Source organism: Myotis yumanensis, unplaced genomic scaffold (assembly GCF_028538775.1).
Source record: "Myotis yumanensis isolate MYYU_CA2020_CCGP unplaced genomic scaffold, mMyoYum1.0.hap1 SCAF_5, whole genome shotgun sequence".
NCBI classification, from domain to species: domain Eukaryota; kingdom Metazoa; phylum Chordata; class Mammalia; order Chiroptera; family Vespertilionidae; genus Myotis; species Myotis yumanensis.
In genome coordinates, this window is record NW_027223756.1 from 56,754,063 (window position 1) to 56,770,103 (window position 16,041).

At 40.9% G+C, this 16,041-nt stretch overlaps 1 protein-coding gene across 1 annotated transcript in view; it reads right to left on the reverse strand.

Moving 5' to 3' along the window:
• Positions 1-915: 915 nt before the first annotated feature.
• TMEM154 (transmembrane protein 154) overlaps positions 916-16,041 on the reverse strand; it is a 41,083-nt gene continuing 25,957 nt past the window's right edge. Inside the window, exons 6-7 of the mRNA XM_070415323.1 lie at positions 15,545-15,602; positions 916-5,655 (exon numbers count right to left, since the gene is read on the reverse strand). Coding sequence (XP_070271424.1) covers positions 5,640-5,655; positions 15,545-15,602 — 74 coding nt within the window. The 3' untranslated portion in view covers positions 916-5,639. The remainder of the gene's footprint in view (positions 5,656-15,544; positions 15,603-16,041) is intronic.

Sequence of the window (16,041 nt, forward strand, 5' to 3'; positions counted from 1 at the left end):
TGTAAAATGAGGAAGTCTAATATAGTGGAGTTTGTTTTTTACATTATTCTCACTGAACTTTATTTATCTTTATTTTTATTGATTTCAGAGAGGAAGAGAGAGAGAGAGATAGAAACATCAATGATGAGAGAGAATCATTGATTGCTTACCTTCTGAGCCTGCAACCCGGGCATGTGCCCTGACCTGGAATTGAACCGTGACCTCCTGTTCCATAGATCGATGCTCAACCACTGAGCCACACCGGCCAGGGTCATGCTAAACTTTAAAAGCAGGATGCACACATACTAAATGATTACTGATCTACCAGATTAGTTTTGAACTTGTTGAATAACCACAATCCCTGCTCTTTCTGAAAGCTGGCATTTATTAAACTTACAGAGTTCCCCATGTTCCTGATGTTAGTTATAATTTCAGGGGTTTCACCTAAGTCAGAGTAATACATGATTACTCTCATTGATTGCTTACTGTTTGTAGTATCCATATATCAATCATTTAGTCCATTCATGCTGACCAAGGAAGTGAAAAATGTGAGGAATATGCTTTTTGTAAAATGTCCAGTTACTTACTTATAAAGCACCGAAGGCCAATGATGATAATGTGGTGTGAGCTCAGCGTGTGATTCACTGGTCCCTCTCTACCTGAAGTTCAATTGTAAAAAGAACCCATCCACTGTGGGTTGTCTCAAATAGTTCAATATCATATTTATAATCTTGTACAGAACTGAAATTAAAGTATTGATGTTATAATAAGCATGTTGGTTTAGGAATGTAACTTCTTAAAATATCATTTCAAAAAGAGCTGAAATGTCTTCCTTTGGGAGGGCAAGAGGGAGAGGACACAGTCTGAGTGGTTTCTTTAAAAAAGAAAAATAAAATAAAATAAATTAAAAAAAGAGATGAAAGCACCTATGGAGTTGGTAAAAAAAAGTTTTATTTTATATAATTATATGGATTGCTATCTCATGAACATGTTATTTATAAAAGGTAACAGGGCAAAAAACAAATGAAACAAAAAAAGCCACCAGGTATCTACAAATAACCACCTTCGAAAGGACTAAGAGGAAAATAAAATTTTGGTGCTAGATAAGACAAAGGCAAAGTCAAAGAACTTCTCAAAATAATAATAACAATAATAGGTCATTTGGTTATGACACTATTAATAACCAATTTGACTAATTCCATTGCTCACTAATATACAGTGACTCTTTTGGTTATTGTAAGATCCAAATAATGTAATCTATGAGTGAAGCTACTCTGGACTGTCTACAATAGATGCTAAATGGAAACCCCAGAATTCACCCAGAGTGTCTTCTGAGTGTGAAAAAGTGCCATGTGTAATTTAAAAATTTTTTTAATTCAATCTTTTACCCACACTGAGAATTTTAGCAGTGTCTTCCCAGTGTAAAACCATGTCTTGTCACTCCACTATATTCAGAATTTGTACTAATCCTGACAGAAGTTGAAATCACAGTTTCCATTTTATGTTTACTCAACAAAGGGCCTTCTTTCTGAGCTGGTGCAAACTGATAGTTTAAACAACCAAAATAAATGAGTAGGTAGAAGTATTTTTTAAAGCACCTGTTTCCATTGCTAGAGCTGTGAGGGTGTCAGTGGAAGTATCTGTCACTCCATGGATGTCAAGGTTGATCCAATGCTGTGTGCTCGTGTTTGGAATGACAATGACCTTCTTAGAGAAGTCACATCACTGGGTGAAGGTAGACACTTTTACATACTCATTAAAACAAGTTTCCTGCCCTGGCCAGTTTGGCTCAGTGGATGGAGCTTCGGCCTGGGACCGAAGGGTCCCAGGTTTGATTCTGGTCAAGGGCATGTATCTCAGTTGCGGGCACTGGTCGGGGTTCATGCAGGAGGCAACCAATTGATGTGTTTCTCTCACATCGATGTTTCTCTGTCTTTCTCTCTCTCTTCCACTCACTCTAAAGATCAATGGAAAAATATCCTCGAGTGAGGATTTTTAAAAAAACAACACAAGTTTCCTAAAACAAACAAACAAACAAAACCCAACAAGTTTCCTTAGGAGTTCAACGAGGCAATGTTATTAACCTAGTGTGCTTAAAATGTACAAAAATGCAAATATATATATATATATATATATATATATATATCTAAAATATTCTAGTCAGATTTTCTTCTGATTGGCTACCCAATTGGGGGCAAATTAATGAGACTTTCACAAACAATAATCTGAAATATAAAATTAAATTTGGGTTTAAAATTTCTTGACATTTCTTGACATAAACCTATGATACCTATTAATTGGATGGGAATAAAAAAAAGACACTGGATGCTGGAACTGACCCTTGACTGTTTGACCCATACTAATTTCATATATCTTGCCAGAATTAACTATATTTTTAAACATATACACTGTGCAATTATAGAGGTTAGTACATTTTTCAGATATAAACTCAATGGCATGTTGCTGAAGTTGGCTTCTTCTAGAATTTGAAGTTATTTTAAATAGTGAATGAGAATATTTTTAAAAGATCATAAAAATATTGCTTCATCGAATCTCATCAAAGATTCCAAGACCCTTATACTTCTCAAAACTTCTAAAGTCCATTATCCAATTGAGTTGGGTGAAATTTACAGGTCAAAGTGTTCAGCAAAAATCTTAGCTACTTAGAGAAAGAACTGAGACTCTTCTGAGAGTCACACATTGATGAGAAACAGACTGAAAATAACCAAAATAGGCAGAAATGGTGATTCAGAAAGTGGCAATGTTGGCATAACTATCTGAGAATCACAAGTTGTGGACCACAAGTTGAACATGAATATGTAAAACAGCAGTGGAAACAAACAAAAAATGCCATATTAGGATGTCCCAAAGAGAATATGACAGATAAATCTGTTGAAGTTAGATACCACGAAGACCGTCTTTTGCCAGAGCTCTGTGCAGTGCCAGGATAGCAGAATAGCGGTGGTTAAACACAGCCAGACAGTTCTATTGTTCACTGTGGGGCAAGACCTCCCTGATTTGGAAGCCTGCCTTTAAAGGTAAGGGCAGAGTTCAGAAGGCAAATACTAGGTAAGGGATTCTGACAGGGAGGAGGGTCCGGGTTTTGTTATGCGTTAACGCAGCCTTTCAAACACAAGGCCCCAGATTCAGCAGTAGATGTTTGGCGAACCTTATCTCCCCTCCGTGTATATGGGAAGCAGGAAAATAAACAAAGCTTTTATTCTTTGTTTCTTTCCTGGAATAAAATATCAGGTGGCGTAGATGACCTGAGGACTCCCCATTTGCTAGATTGCTTTAAAGGTCAGAATTTGAAAATTAAGGATTAACTGGAGATTGATAGTACATGAGTGGGAGTGATAAACAGGCCCTTCTGCATTTTGTGCCATTTCCTCTAGCGCGAGGATGTCAACAAATACCACGTAGAAATCACGCAGAATGTCACCTCTGACAGGCTGATAGTGACTTCCTGGAAAGCTGAGATGAGAGGACATGAAGCGTGTCCCAACACCGAGTGAGATAAGTGACATTGGCCACAGATATTTGCTATTCCCGTTTTGCTTGTTTCAAGTGACCTTAAAGATCTCAGAGACATACAAAGGTGGCAGATGACCCCACCACCCACTCTCCCTACCTATATACTACATGCAAGGGAGCTGTAGTGAGAACAAAAATGAGCTTTGGGCCCTGATTGGTTTGGCTCAGGGGATAGAGCGTCGGCCTGCGGACTGAAAGATCCCAGGTTCTATTCCAGTCAAGGGCATGTACCTTGGTTGTGGGCACATCCCCAGTGGGAGGTGTGCAGGAGGCAGCTGATAGATGTTTCTCTCTCATCAATGTTTCTAGCTCTCTATCCCTCTCCCTTCCTCTCTGTGAAAAATCAATAAAATATATATTTTTTTAAATGAGCTTTGAGGACAAAGTAGGGGGTTTTATTTATTTTTATTTATTTATTTATTTATTTATTTATTTTTTTCACTTTTTTTGCCCCCAACCCACAGTAAACGCTTTTCAGTCTAAGGTCTGTCTCACTTCATCCTGGTCTTAGGACCCTTCCCGGTATATGATGGGGAACGGAACCAACTGCAATCATAATTCACTGAACTTCTTTTGGTCCAAATCAGATGAACAGGACCACTTCATTGAGAACAGAGAGGCAGGACGTGACACTGTCACTACTTTGTGAAAATAGAGCTTGTATATCTGTCATCATTAACAAGCAACTTGGAGGAGGCACCTCTGGAATCCTCAGCATAAAAGGCTGGTAAACAGCTGGAGCCACGGAAGGAGCACCGGACCCAGGTGAGACGATTTCATCTGGGCCCGGGCTCGGCCTCTAAGGCACTGGTGGCTGGAATTTCTCCACATGTTAAGAAGAAGAAGAAAAAAAAGATACCACTATGTTGTTTGAATCGCTGCTCTAATATTCTCTACATCAATTCTACTGGCCCTAAAATTCTTAGATTCTAACCTCCATCACAAGGTTGCAGGGGGAAAAACAAAGGCCATTATAACTAAGGTTAACTTGTATTGAACCCTCAGGAGTTCTGGATTCGTCATTCTTTCACAAATGGGGATGGGACGTGAGAGATGAATGGTGTCCTGTGGAGGTGGGTGGGGCAGTTAACCATTAGAGAGAAAAGCGTGGAAAGTGAAAAAAGAGCATGAGACTGGGAATCAGGAACACCCAGGTTTAAGACCTCATCCTATGTTGGGCAAAACGTAAATCACCCATAAAATGTAGCTAAACGTCACTTCACCGGCGAAGGTTAGATAAATGTCTCTGAAATTGCTTTACAATTATAAATTATTATGCAAATAAAGTTATTATTAAGCAATCAAAGCACTTCTGTCCTCACTTAGTCTAAAAGCACGACATTCCCGCGCATCCCACCCAGGTGGGCTTAAGGCGGAACCCCAAGTAGGGGGTTTTAGCTGAGAAAGAAAACGTTTGCTCTTCCATCGAAGATTCCCATGCCTCTGAGAAGTTCCCAAGAGTGACGCGATCTAGCTGACGTGGGTCCACAGGTCACCAAACAACATCTCCTCAGGTCTGTGGCCTCTCGCTGCATCCTCGTGACAGGTAGAAGCCAGTTTACCAACCTCCTGGGATAGTGTAGACAGTAAAACACCTGCTTTGTTTGCTGTCTTCTCCGAGCGTGAGACACTCGCCTTGAGAAACCTTCCTGCTGAATGCAGTTGATCTACCACTTGACTAATCAGAGGAAATTATCCAAAGCTAATTAGGTAACAGTGTGACCCAGAAGGAAACAGATAAAACAGCTGCCTGATTTAAACCCTGAGGACTGAAGCAGAAAGGTAACAAGGACGCAGAGAGCATGGCCAGAGTGAGTGCAGTCCATGAGAGGTTGGCTGAGAGGAGGGAACACCCTTTGATTAGAGGCAAATGTATCCTATGGCTCCTCCACCCTCGGCGATGGATGTCAGCCAGGCCTTTTCCTTGGACTTCTCAATAGCACATTCTTCCAAGCAGAGGTGATGCCATCCTTCGGAAGAGTGGGCGTTGGGAGAAGCAGCAGAAGGTTCTTGTGTCTATGTTGATTTGAAATTAATTAAACCTGTATCCTCTTCATCCTCTGTTGGCAGGCCCAGCGGGCTCCCCCCGGGCTGCTCCTCTTGGAGAACATTAGCACCATTCAGTTTTAGGATTCATTATCACTGCAAAAAAAAAACACAGAACAGTCGTGTGTTTCCAAGAAGCTACCCAGAGCTGGTCACTTCACCATGGAGGTGACTCATGAGAGCATAAACAGTCAGCAAGCCAACAGCCTTCAGTTTACAATTTCTAAAACAAAAGTCAATTAGGATATTTTAGTTGATCCGAGAAGAAAACTCATGAAGGCCAAGAAATAATCCCTAACTGTTGCTCTAATATCCTTCCCTGGTGCTGACATGGAGAGAACCAGATGGAGTCAGGGGTTCCCCTTTTAATTAAATCTAATCCCATTCTCTATGCATAAATGCCAATTGCCTTTTTTTTTTTCCTTTTAAAAAAATTTCCATGTGTTGTTTTCCCTGAATTTGTGGCCCTGGCAGGATTCCCCCTGCCCCCCAAGCCCATTTTGTTCATATCCACAGGATCTGGAGGTGCCCTCTCGGTGTCCTATAGAATCCGATCAGGCACCCTGGGGTGTGAGTTGACATTAATTATGGATGTGGTATTTGGACAGGACCATGCTGGCTGGCTAACTGGTGCTTTGTTTCTAGCGTGGCTATCTCTGCCACATACCTGGCTCTGTGGCTTTTCCCCAGTAGGACCAAGCCACCATTCAAGTCTCCTGGAAGGCAGGCCACCCTACCTCTCCTCCACATCTCTCTGTACTTTGGTGGCCCTTCACTCACATCCTAGCACATCTGAACTTGAAGCGACCTCTGTCTCCAAGGAAGTGCCTGAATGAGAATAATCAACATGACCTGGTGTCTCCTTAGTTTATAGGCGTATGTAGTCTGCAATAGATTGTTCTTTTGACTCCTGCTTCGGTGCTCTCCTGCTCCGTGAAACACCCCGTGTTCCAAAAAGGACTCTGCAGCAACTTTATAGGTAGATCCACGAAAAAGGAGGGAAACATTGTGTGTGTGTTTGTGTTATGAAGATGGGGAAGAGGTTGTGATAAGGAGGGATGATCAATGGGTAAGAAGGGGGAAGGTAGACATTGTCAAAAGGACAACTTCTGTAGCAAAACTTATTTAAAGTGAAACCTAATTGAAAATTAAGACCTTTTTTTCCCCTAATTCTCACCCAAGGGTATTTTTTCCATTGATTTTTAGAGAGAGCGTGGGAGGGAGGGAGGGAGGAGGGGGTAGGAAGGAGAGAGAGAGAGAAACATCGATGTGAGAGAGACATTTACTGGCTGTCTCCCTCACCCTGACCAGGGACAGGGGATTAAACTTGCAACAAGGTACATGCCCTTAACCAAGAATTGAACCCGAGACACTTCAGTCCGAGGGCCAAGGCTCTAATCATTGAGCCAAACCGGCCAGGGTTTTTTATCTTTTTAAATCTGAAGAGTAGATGTAATAATGCACTTCACTTAGATTACCCTGAGCAACTCCTAAACTGGACCAAAAAGTTTCATTTCTTGGAAATTGATGGTAGCAAGATAAGATTTCTAAAATCCAGAGTTCATCTCCACAGATGAGTCTCTCAGTTGTATGTTTTTCTTTTGTTTACCTTAAAATTTCTGCTGCTCTAAGCTGAGTGTATGACAAAGCTGGCTAGGAATGAGCACAACACTGAGCCATGTCCAGCAGTTATAATAGAAGTGATATTAATTATACTAGAGGCCTGGTGCACAAAATTCATGCAGGGGTGGGGGTGTCCCTCAGCTCAGCCTGTTCGCTCCCAACTGTCCTCCCCTGCAGGCCTGGTTGCCCCCAACTACCCTCCCCTGCAGGCCTGGTCACCTCCAACTGCCCTCCCTTGCCTTCCTGGTCCCCCACAACTGCTCTCTCCTTCAGGCCTGGGTCCCCCCCAACTGTCCTCCCCTGCTGGCCTGGTCACCCGCAACTGCCCTCCTCTTCTGGCCTGATCGCCCACAACTGCCCTCCCCTGCTGGCCTGGTCACCCGCAACTGCCCTCCTCTTCTGGCCTGATCGCCCACAACTGCCCTCCCCTGCTGACCATCTTTGACTAAGGAGATACCAGGTCATGTTGATTATTCTCATGAGGGCGGCCATCTGGTGTGTTGGAGTGATGGTCAATTTGCATATTACTCTTCTAATTGATAGGATAACACAAATCCATATTCATAGTTGAAAAAATAGAAAGTACAAATAAGCAAAACAAAAATATTAAAAAGCTCACTACACTTAACATTTTGCTATTTATTCTTCCAAACTTTTTTCTGTGATAATGATATATGTTCTTTTTGTACAAAAATGGGATCATATTGTGCATAGTGTGTGATAATCTGTTTTCCTCACTCTGATTCACATGTAGGCATCTTTTCTTGCTAGTAAATATAAAATATCTTTTTAGTGGCTACAGAGAATTCCATTATCACTAGACCCCCAAATATGTTTTTTTAAACCCATAAGTTTATTGTTAAACATTTTGGCTTTTTCCAATTTTTAGTTTTTATTTATTATAAAATTGCTGCACACTTCTAATTATTAAGGTTTGCATAAATATCTAGAAGAAGAATTGCTAGTTTAAAATATTTGCAATTTTAAAGCTTGACTAGCCTGCTGTATGATTTGCCTTCTCTCAACACTTTCTTTAGGGAAATATGCTTTTCCCCACATCCTCTCCAATACTGGATTTTATTATTTTTACTGTTTTGGTCAATCTAATAGGTGAAAATAGTATGGTATTTACCTTTAGTTTTTCTTTCATTATTATTTATTTCTAGAAAGAATAAACATTTTTTTCAAAGCTCTATTGCTTATTTAATTTCTTTTTCTGAATTGCTTATTGATACTTTGCTCATATTTAAAATGGATCAATTCTCTTTTTTATTAGTTTGTGTATTAATAATAATATTTTTGTTCATCATGAACAAGCACTTTTCTCCAGTTTGTCATCTTCCTTCTAATTTTATATACAGTGGTTTTTGAAGTACAGAAAATTTGAGTTTTTAATGTAGTTAAGGCTATCATTTCCTGATATGGTTTCTGATTTTGTGTCATGCTTTGAAACTAGTCTCTATCTTAAAATTATAATGATATTTACCTATAATTTTTCTATATTTTTTTCTTTATCTTTAATATTGAAATTTATCTGGGGTCTATTTAAAGTGTGAGGTAGGGCCCTAGCTGGTTTGGCTCGGTGGATAGAGCATCGGCCCACAGACTGAAGGGTCCAGGTTCGATTCTGGTCAAGGGCACATGCCTGGGTTGCGGACTCAATCCCCAGTGTGAGGCATGCAGGAGGCAGCCAATCAATGATTCTCTCTCATCATTGATGTTTCTATCTCTCTCTCCCTCTCCCTTCCTCTCTGAAACCAATAAAAATATATTAAAAATAAATAAAGTGTGAGGTAGGGCTTTAAGTTTCCCCTCCAAATGTTAGTTGTCTGAAGACTATTTATTAAATTATCCACTTGCTGTGAAATACTACATTTATAATATATTAGAGGTTTACATGTACTTGAGGCTATTTTATTGTTATTAAATTCGATTCCATTAATAATTCTTATTTGGTTCTGTGTGTACATAGCTGTAATTATTGGAGCATGTTCCCTGCAAATCCTGGCCCCTCCCCACTATCTCACAATTACTTTTTCCTTCTTTTAGAGTTGTCCTGGCTATTTATACACAGTGATTCTTCCAGATCAAATGTTCATTGGGATCTTTAAGAGACAGGGTTGATTTTAAAATGATAAAATTTTAAAATGAAAATCCTTTCATTCAGAAACACAATATGTCTCTCCATTTATTTAACAATTTTTAATTAAAATTTGAACAATTTCTTTTTATGTTATCCCATGCATTTTTTGGTTATCTTTATGCCTGGGTATTGCACATCTTGTGTTGCTTTTATGGTAGTATGAATGCTGAATGTGCTAACAGTGGCTTTTTAGCCTAGTAGATAGAGCACAGGATCCGATGGCTGGATCTTGAACCAGGGCTCAGCCACTTTCTTGTTGTGTGACCTTGGGCAAGTTAGCCTTTCTTAGCCTCAGTTTTCTGTTCTCATCTCATCTGCAAAACATACCTAATAATACCATGTACCTTATAGGGTTGTTGTAAAGAATAAATGAGACTCTCAGAGGGAAGGGGTGGGGGGGGGGGGGCGCGTAGAGGGAAGAGATTAACCAAAGAATTTATATGTATATATTATATGCATAATCTATGAACACAGGCAATAGTGTGGTGAAGGCCTGGTTGAAGGGAGAGGGGTGTGGGGTGGAGAGGGTCAAAGGGGGAAAAATGGGGACATCTGTAATACTTTCAGCAATAAAGATAAATTTTAAGAAAAAGAATATATGAGAAAATGTAGGTAAAGTACTATACCCCAGGCCTAACATACAGGCACTTGAATGCACGTTATCATTCTTCGTTTTTAAGCGATAGCACTTGGTATTCCCAGGCAGTCTCCTATCCAAGTGCTAACCAGGCCCGGCCCTGCTTAGCTTTAGAGATCAAACAAGATGGGGTGTGTTTGGGGTGGTATGGCCATAGACTGCATGCTATTCTTATTTTGAAGATTCTACACTAGCAAATATTTGTCTGTGAAACAGGAGCTGGAACATTGCTCCAAATATCCAAAGGCTTTAAGAAACCATCTTCTGGAACAATCTTTTGATTTCTGAGCGGAATGTGCTTAAGTGTGGTTTCTTTAGAACACTCTACAAGCATTTTGAAGGCTTAGTGTGTGACACTGCCCACCAACCAGAACTCACTTACTTAAAGCACCAAAGAGCAGTGTGACAGACCCCATGACATGGGACAGTCCCAATGTGGGTACAAGTTGCTTCAGCTGTGGGGCATCGGGTCATTCCCAGTGTCGCAACTCTCACATGCAAACTTTCAGCAGTGGTTCCACAGCCTGTTAGTAAGTCAGGAACCTGGGATCTGGCCTGCCATCTGAGCCTGGAGGCATTCTCCCTCTCACGCATTCCTTCATTTAGTTAGATGTGCTTCCTGCTGTCTTTGAGGCTATTTATCATCTCTGTGAAATAATCAAATAAGCCCAGACGTTTTAAACTCTGGCAGATTCTAGAATTCCCTGTTAAAAATATCTTGGCAAGCTGCCCCAGAATTGCAACAAATAAAATAAGTGATCTTGCTTCAGACCTCTATTGCTTGCCTTGATGTTAATTGGTTAGGTCTTAGTAACTTATTTATGACGGTAACATTAGTGAGTAATTTTTCTTGGAGTGTATATAGATATTTTAAGCATATGGGACAGCTTTCCCCAAAGCCTGTGTAGTGACAAGCCTACAAACTAGAAAAACAAATTGAATGGTTAAAAAGCATCATCTAATTATTTTTAAGAAAGCCCTTAATTGGAACGCTACCAGTTAAATGAGGACAGATGCAGCTCTGACACCTTGTTTCATAACTGCCCCTTTGTTGCAGTCAGGATCAGATAAGCCATCTTTGTTCTGATCAGTTTATCGTGTAACAATCCCTCTTTATGACCACAGTTAATGTTCCCCTCTCTCCGAAGATGACAATAAACCTACGCTAAACCTTTCTTGCGATATGATGCTCTCTAACTTGATTTTTGGAAAGTGCGGAGTTCAGTTTAGCACAAAGTCACGTAACAATTAGATCATGCTCCCTTTCTCTGCATCAATATAATGTCCCTTCTCCTTCCCGAAAGAGGCCTGGTCCGGGTGAAATTACAGAGGTCACGCATCTGGCTAACATCAGAGTCAGGCCTAGAGTTAGTCCAGAGCACATAGATCATGCTCATAGTGTAGACTTAATCTGGGCCACTATTCAAGCAATGCTGTGGTTTGTTAAATTTAGTACATCTTCCCACCCCCCTCCCCACACACCTGCATTTTAACAGTGTTCCTTGAGGTTATCATCTTGTAGGATTGTAAACTGTCCCATTGTATCCCTCATAATACTTAGCTTAGATTTAAGGGAAGCCAGTTGGCACTTTAATACACTTAATATTCAATCCTTCTTGACTTATGACTTTTGATGGACTAGAGAGGAAAAGAGGAAAGAGATCATAAACGAAGAAAATAATTGGAAGTGGCCACAGAGATTTACTTGAGTGCAGAGGCCGAAACAGTTCATGCAAAAAGCCTGTTGTCTTACAATTAATGGCTCAGGTCTTGTCAACGACTGCACTGCATGATGAACATATCATCCGCCAAATTCTTTCATGTATTAGTTTCATGGTGGCTGGCTTTCTTGCTGCTAAGGGTTATTGTTGTTTTTTGTCTCCAATTTGTCTTTTAATTTATGGAATATCTCTTATTTTAACTAATAAAAGAAAAGGAAAAATGCAGTTTTAAAAGAAACTCTTCTCTAGATTAACCTTTATCATAAACTGATTGTGTAAACTTGGACAAGTCAATTAACCTCTCTGAGTTGCAGGTTTATGCAGATGAATTATTTCATTTTTAACTGGTTGTCTTGGCATGATGTAGACAGTGCCAGACACATATTAGGTGCTCAATAAATGTGTTTTGAAAAATTACATCAACAGTTGTACTTTCTCCAAAAAAAAAAAAAGACAAAGAGAAGGGAAGAAACAGGAAGAAATAAAAAATATATTAAACTAACCTGGATTTTTCTGAAAAATATTGAAGTGATTCATTTTTCTAATGTCATTGCATTCAGACATGAATCAATAAACAATAGTTATCTTGCCCTGGGCTATGCTTCTCAGTGGTTAGAGCATTGGCCGAAGGTTTCAGGTTCAATTCCTGATCAAGGGCACATACCTGGGTTGCAGGTTCTAGTCCAGGCCCCTCTTGGGACATGTGTGGGAGACAACCAATCCATGTGTCTCTCTCACATCCATTTCTCTCTCTCTCTCTCTCTCTCCCTATCTCTCCCCACCTTTCACTCTCCCTAAAAATCAATGGAAAATATATCCTTGGGTGAGGATTAACAAAAAAAACCCAAACAACAACAAAAAACACCTAAGCATTGGACATATAGAAAATGCTATCTATACAAATGTCTTGTTGTTATTACTGTACTTACAAAATTATAAATCCACTTGGAGGGTACCTAATCTAATTTTCCCCCTAATCTTTTCCAACTAGAGGCCCAGTGCACGAATTCATGCACAGTTGGAGTCCAGCTGGCCCAGCCCCAATTGGCGGATCAGGACCAGGAGGAGACAGCGGGAGGTTGGCCAGTGGGCCCACCCTGATCGGGGCCCAATCAGGGCCAGGCCAGCTGGGGGGAGGGGCTGTGGGAGTTTGGCCAGCTGGCTCCACCCCCTGATCAGGCCAGTTCGCTGGCTGCAGTGGGCATGCTAGCGACCAGTCATTCCGGTCGTTACAGTGTTCTGGTCGCTGGCTTTTTATATATATAGATGATGTTACTGTGGCCAACAGGCACACAGGGAAAGAAGATGGGCACTTGGCTAATATTTGCAATTTCTTTTCTATGGTTGTTCTAAGCTTGCAGAGATAAAAACACCAAGCTTTCAGGAAATTGTCTAAATATAAAGGCCTTAGGAAGAAGAAAGAGGCTGGCTAGCCTGTAGGCACCAAAATAAAAAGGACTCTACCTTTCTTGCTTTTATCACTATCTAGTGGCACTCAGGAAGGTGTTGTGAGGGTAGGGTAGACAATGAGGGAGGGCATTCTTTAGAAAATTTAAACAACAATGAAACCAACTCAGTCGGTCTGTTTTTTGTTATCACCATGAGCTGGCAATGCTTAACAATGTCAGTGATGAAATCTCTCCAACTCTAAGGCAGACCTCTCCCACCAACCAGCCCCACCCCTTGGACACTATTCCACTGACACTGTTCCCAATACCTCAGACAATGCCTGGCACATAACAAGTATGACTTGCAGTAGAAGGTGATAATGGGAGAAATGAGAATCTAGAACTCCACCTCCCCTACAATTCCTTTGTCTTTTCCTATTGAAATTTTTAGAAACATGAAAACCATAATACAAATTCCCCATATACTTTGTACATCTCTGGCCCATATTTAAATCCTATGCAAACTTTTAAATTCTACAGCCCAGGGGGAAATGTCCCTGCAATGAGGACAGGGCAGGCCATTGGGATATGTGGGAAAAGTTCAGAAAGACCTGCGAGTATGAACCCTAACAAGAGAAGGTTGAAGGGTCAAAGTTTCTACACACAATGTGACGCATTAAGTTTAGGATGGTGACCAGATGGACTCCCTTTTCCCAAAAGCACAAAAGACAAGACAATATATAACAGAGCTGCTATGTCAGGCTGTCTTTCCAGCATCAAGAAGGTCTGAACTCTGCAAACAGACTCTAGAAGTCATCATTAGCAGGAGGATGGGGAAGTGTGTTTTCCACTGAGGTCAAGCCTCAGTGACTATGATATACTTTCTGAAGCATTAGAGTCACCTGTAACTGCTTAAATGGTAGAGGAAAGGTGACTCATGTTGGTAAAAGCCAATGGGGAGTTTGGGGGGTAATGACTTGAGCCCTATACTGGACATACTTAGTGGCCCACTTTTAGGTAAAATAAAAATGCAGGGGAAATACTCCTTTGTAATGTCCTTTGTGATACTCCCCCTAGCATTTTTTCTTTCTTTTTTTTTTTTTTTATTGCTTTAAAGTATTACAAAGAGTATTACATAGGGCATTTTTTCTCTTATCTGTTTATTAATATCTGGTGTCTCATTTAGATAAGACAGAATCTTTTCTGAAGCAGCAATACATTTTAACATGCAAATACCTGGTTAGGTAACAACAGGTAACATCTGCGATAAGATATATAGATCTCTGTATCAGAGCAGAGGTCGCCTCAGAAAGACTGTGGTGGTTTGTTGTAGGGACAGATATAGAATAGTGACTTCTTCGGTAAGGTTTAGGGGAAGGTGCAGATTAAGGTTCCAAAAGACAAACATCTGATTGCTCCAACAATCAGTCTTTTCCTGCAATGCTCTGACCTAGGGCCCCAATGGTAAGTGACCGCACTCAGGAGGCATTTAGGGTGATTGGCACAGGACCTCTGGTCAGCATGGAGGGAGCGAAGGTGGGTGCTATTTATCCTGCTCTGGACGTTTATTCTGTTTATTCCGACAGAACTGTAATATCTCAGTCATGGGCTCAGTCAAGTTCTCTGCTCGTTGGTCTTCTCGAGTCACCTCTGCCAACAGTGCGGTGCCTCCAAACCACAGCAGTGCTCTGTGCAGCAGGTCCCTGCCTGAAACGGTCAATCCTGTTTCCTGTGAGCGCTTCCCACGTCCTGACCAGACAATTTTCTTATCAAAACACCTCAAACATGGTCATTTCTATTCTCACAAAAGATAATATAATTTAAATGAGATTGTGGAATGCGAAGACACCCAAGCCCCATGCACTAGAATTTTCTATCAAGCAGAGCCACCTAGTGGTAGAATGAAATGTGTTTTTTTTTTAAATTCTTTAATTTCTCTCATATAATAATCTCATCCAGATGGGGTTCCCTCCTTTCCTCTCTCCCTTCCTTCATCCCTCCTCCCTCTTTTCCTCCCTTCCTCCTTCCTTCCCTCGCCCCTCCCTCCCTCTCTCTCCCTCCCTTCTTTCCTGTTCATTTTACTTACTCCTGTTTTCAGCTACCCCCTTTGAGACTATCATCCCTATTTTCCTTACTGAACATCTACTCATCCAAGATAAACAAACCTACAGTTTGTTATAATCAGAGAGTTTTACAACTAAAACAGAAGCGGACTTAAAAGTCAGTGTCTCTTTAGAAGGGCAAGAAAATGTCAACACTAAATTATTTCTAAAGATAAAGAGTAACTATTTACTTTGTGCCTTTCTATTTTCCCAAACTCACACTTCCTTTTCTTCACACTACACACATACGCAGCCATGGAAAATGTCACATAAAATGTACAGGCACAGAGAAGGTGAGCAAACGTGCTCTGCTGTGGTTTCCAATCCCCTCCCGGTATGCACATGGAATCTATGGCAGAAATTAGAAGTACCTTGGGTTGTGGTTTGATTCCTTTTCTTCTTTTAAAGTAGGTAAACATTCACTGTCGGCTAGGACAGAATGAAAGCAAACGCATTGTTAGTCACTGAAATTCTATTTTCTATCCACAAAACTCACACAGTTAAACCTCACAATTCCCCAGTCTGTATGTGCAGAAATGGCCTCACCAGGGAGTTGCAGAGGTTCAGAGATTAATGGTGGCAAGGCTCTTGAAATGGACAAAGCACTAAAGCACAGACACAAGACTTCCGTGTGCTTCCGGCCCTGTTGGAAAGGGCACAGATAATGGTGGCTTGGTCATTCAGTCTCTGCAGAACCCAACTGTGGCTCCAAAAGCCTGAATCTGCATGATTCAGGGTACGCGCTGGAATAAAACGGCTTCACCTGAGGTCCTGATGTGCCGGGAGAATGACTCCAATCAGGATGCACCGTCAGAAACAAGCAGGTAAAGTGGGGGGCAGCTGACCTTAAAGTCATCAGAGTTCTGTT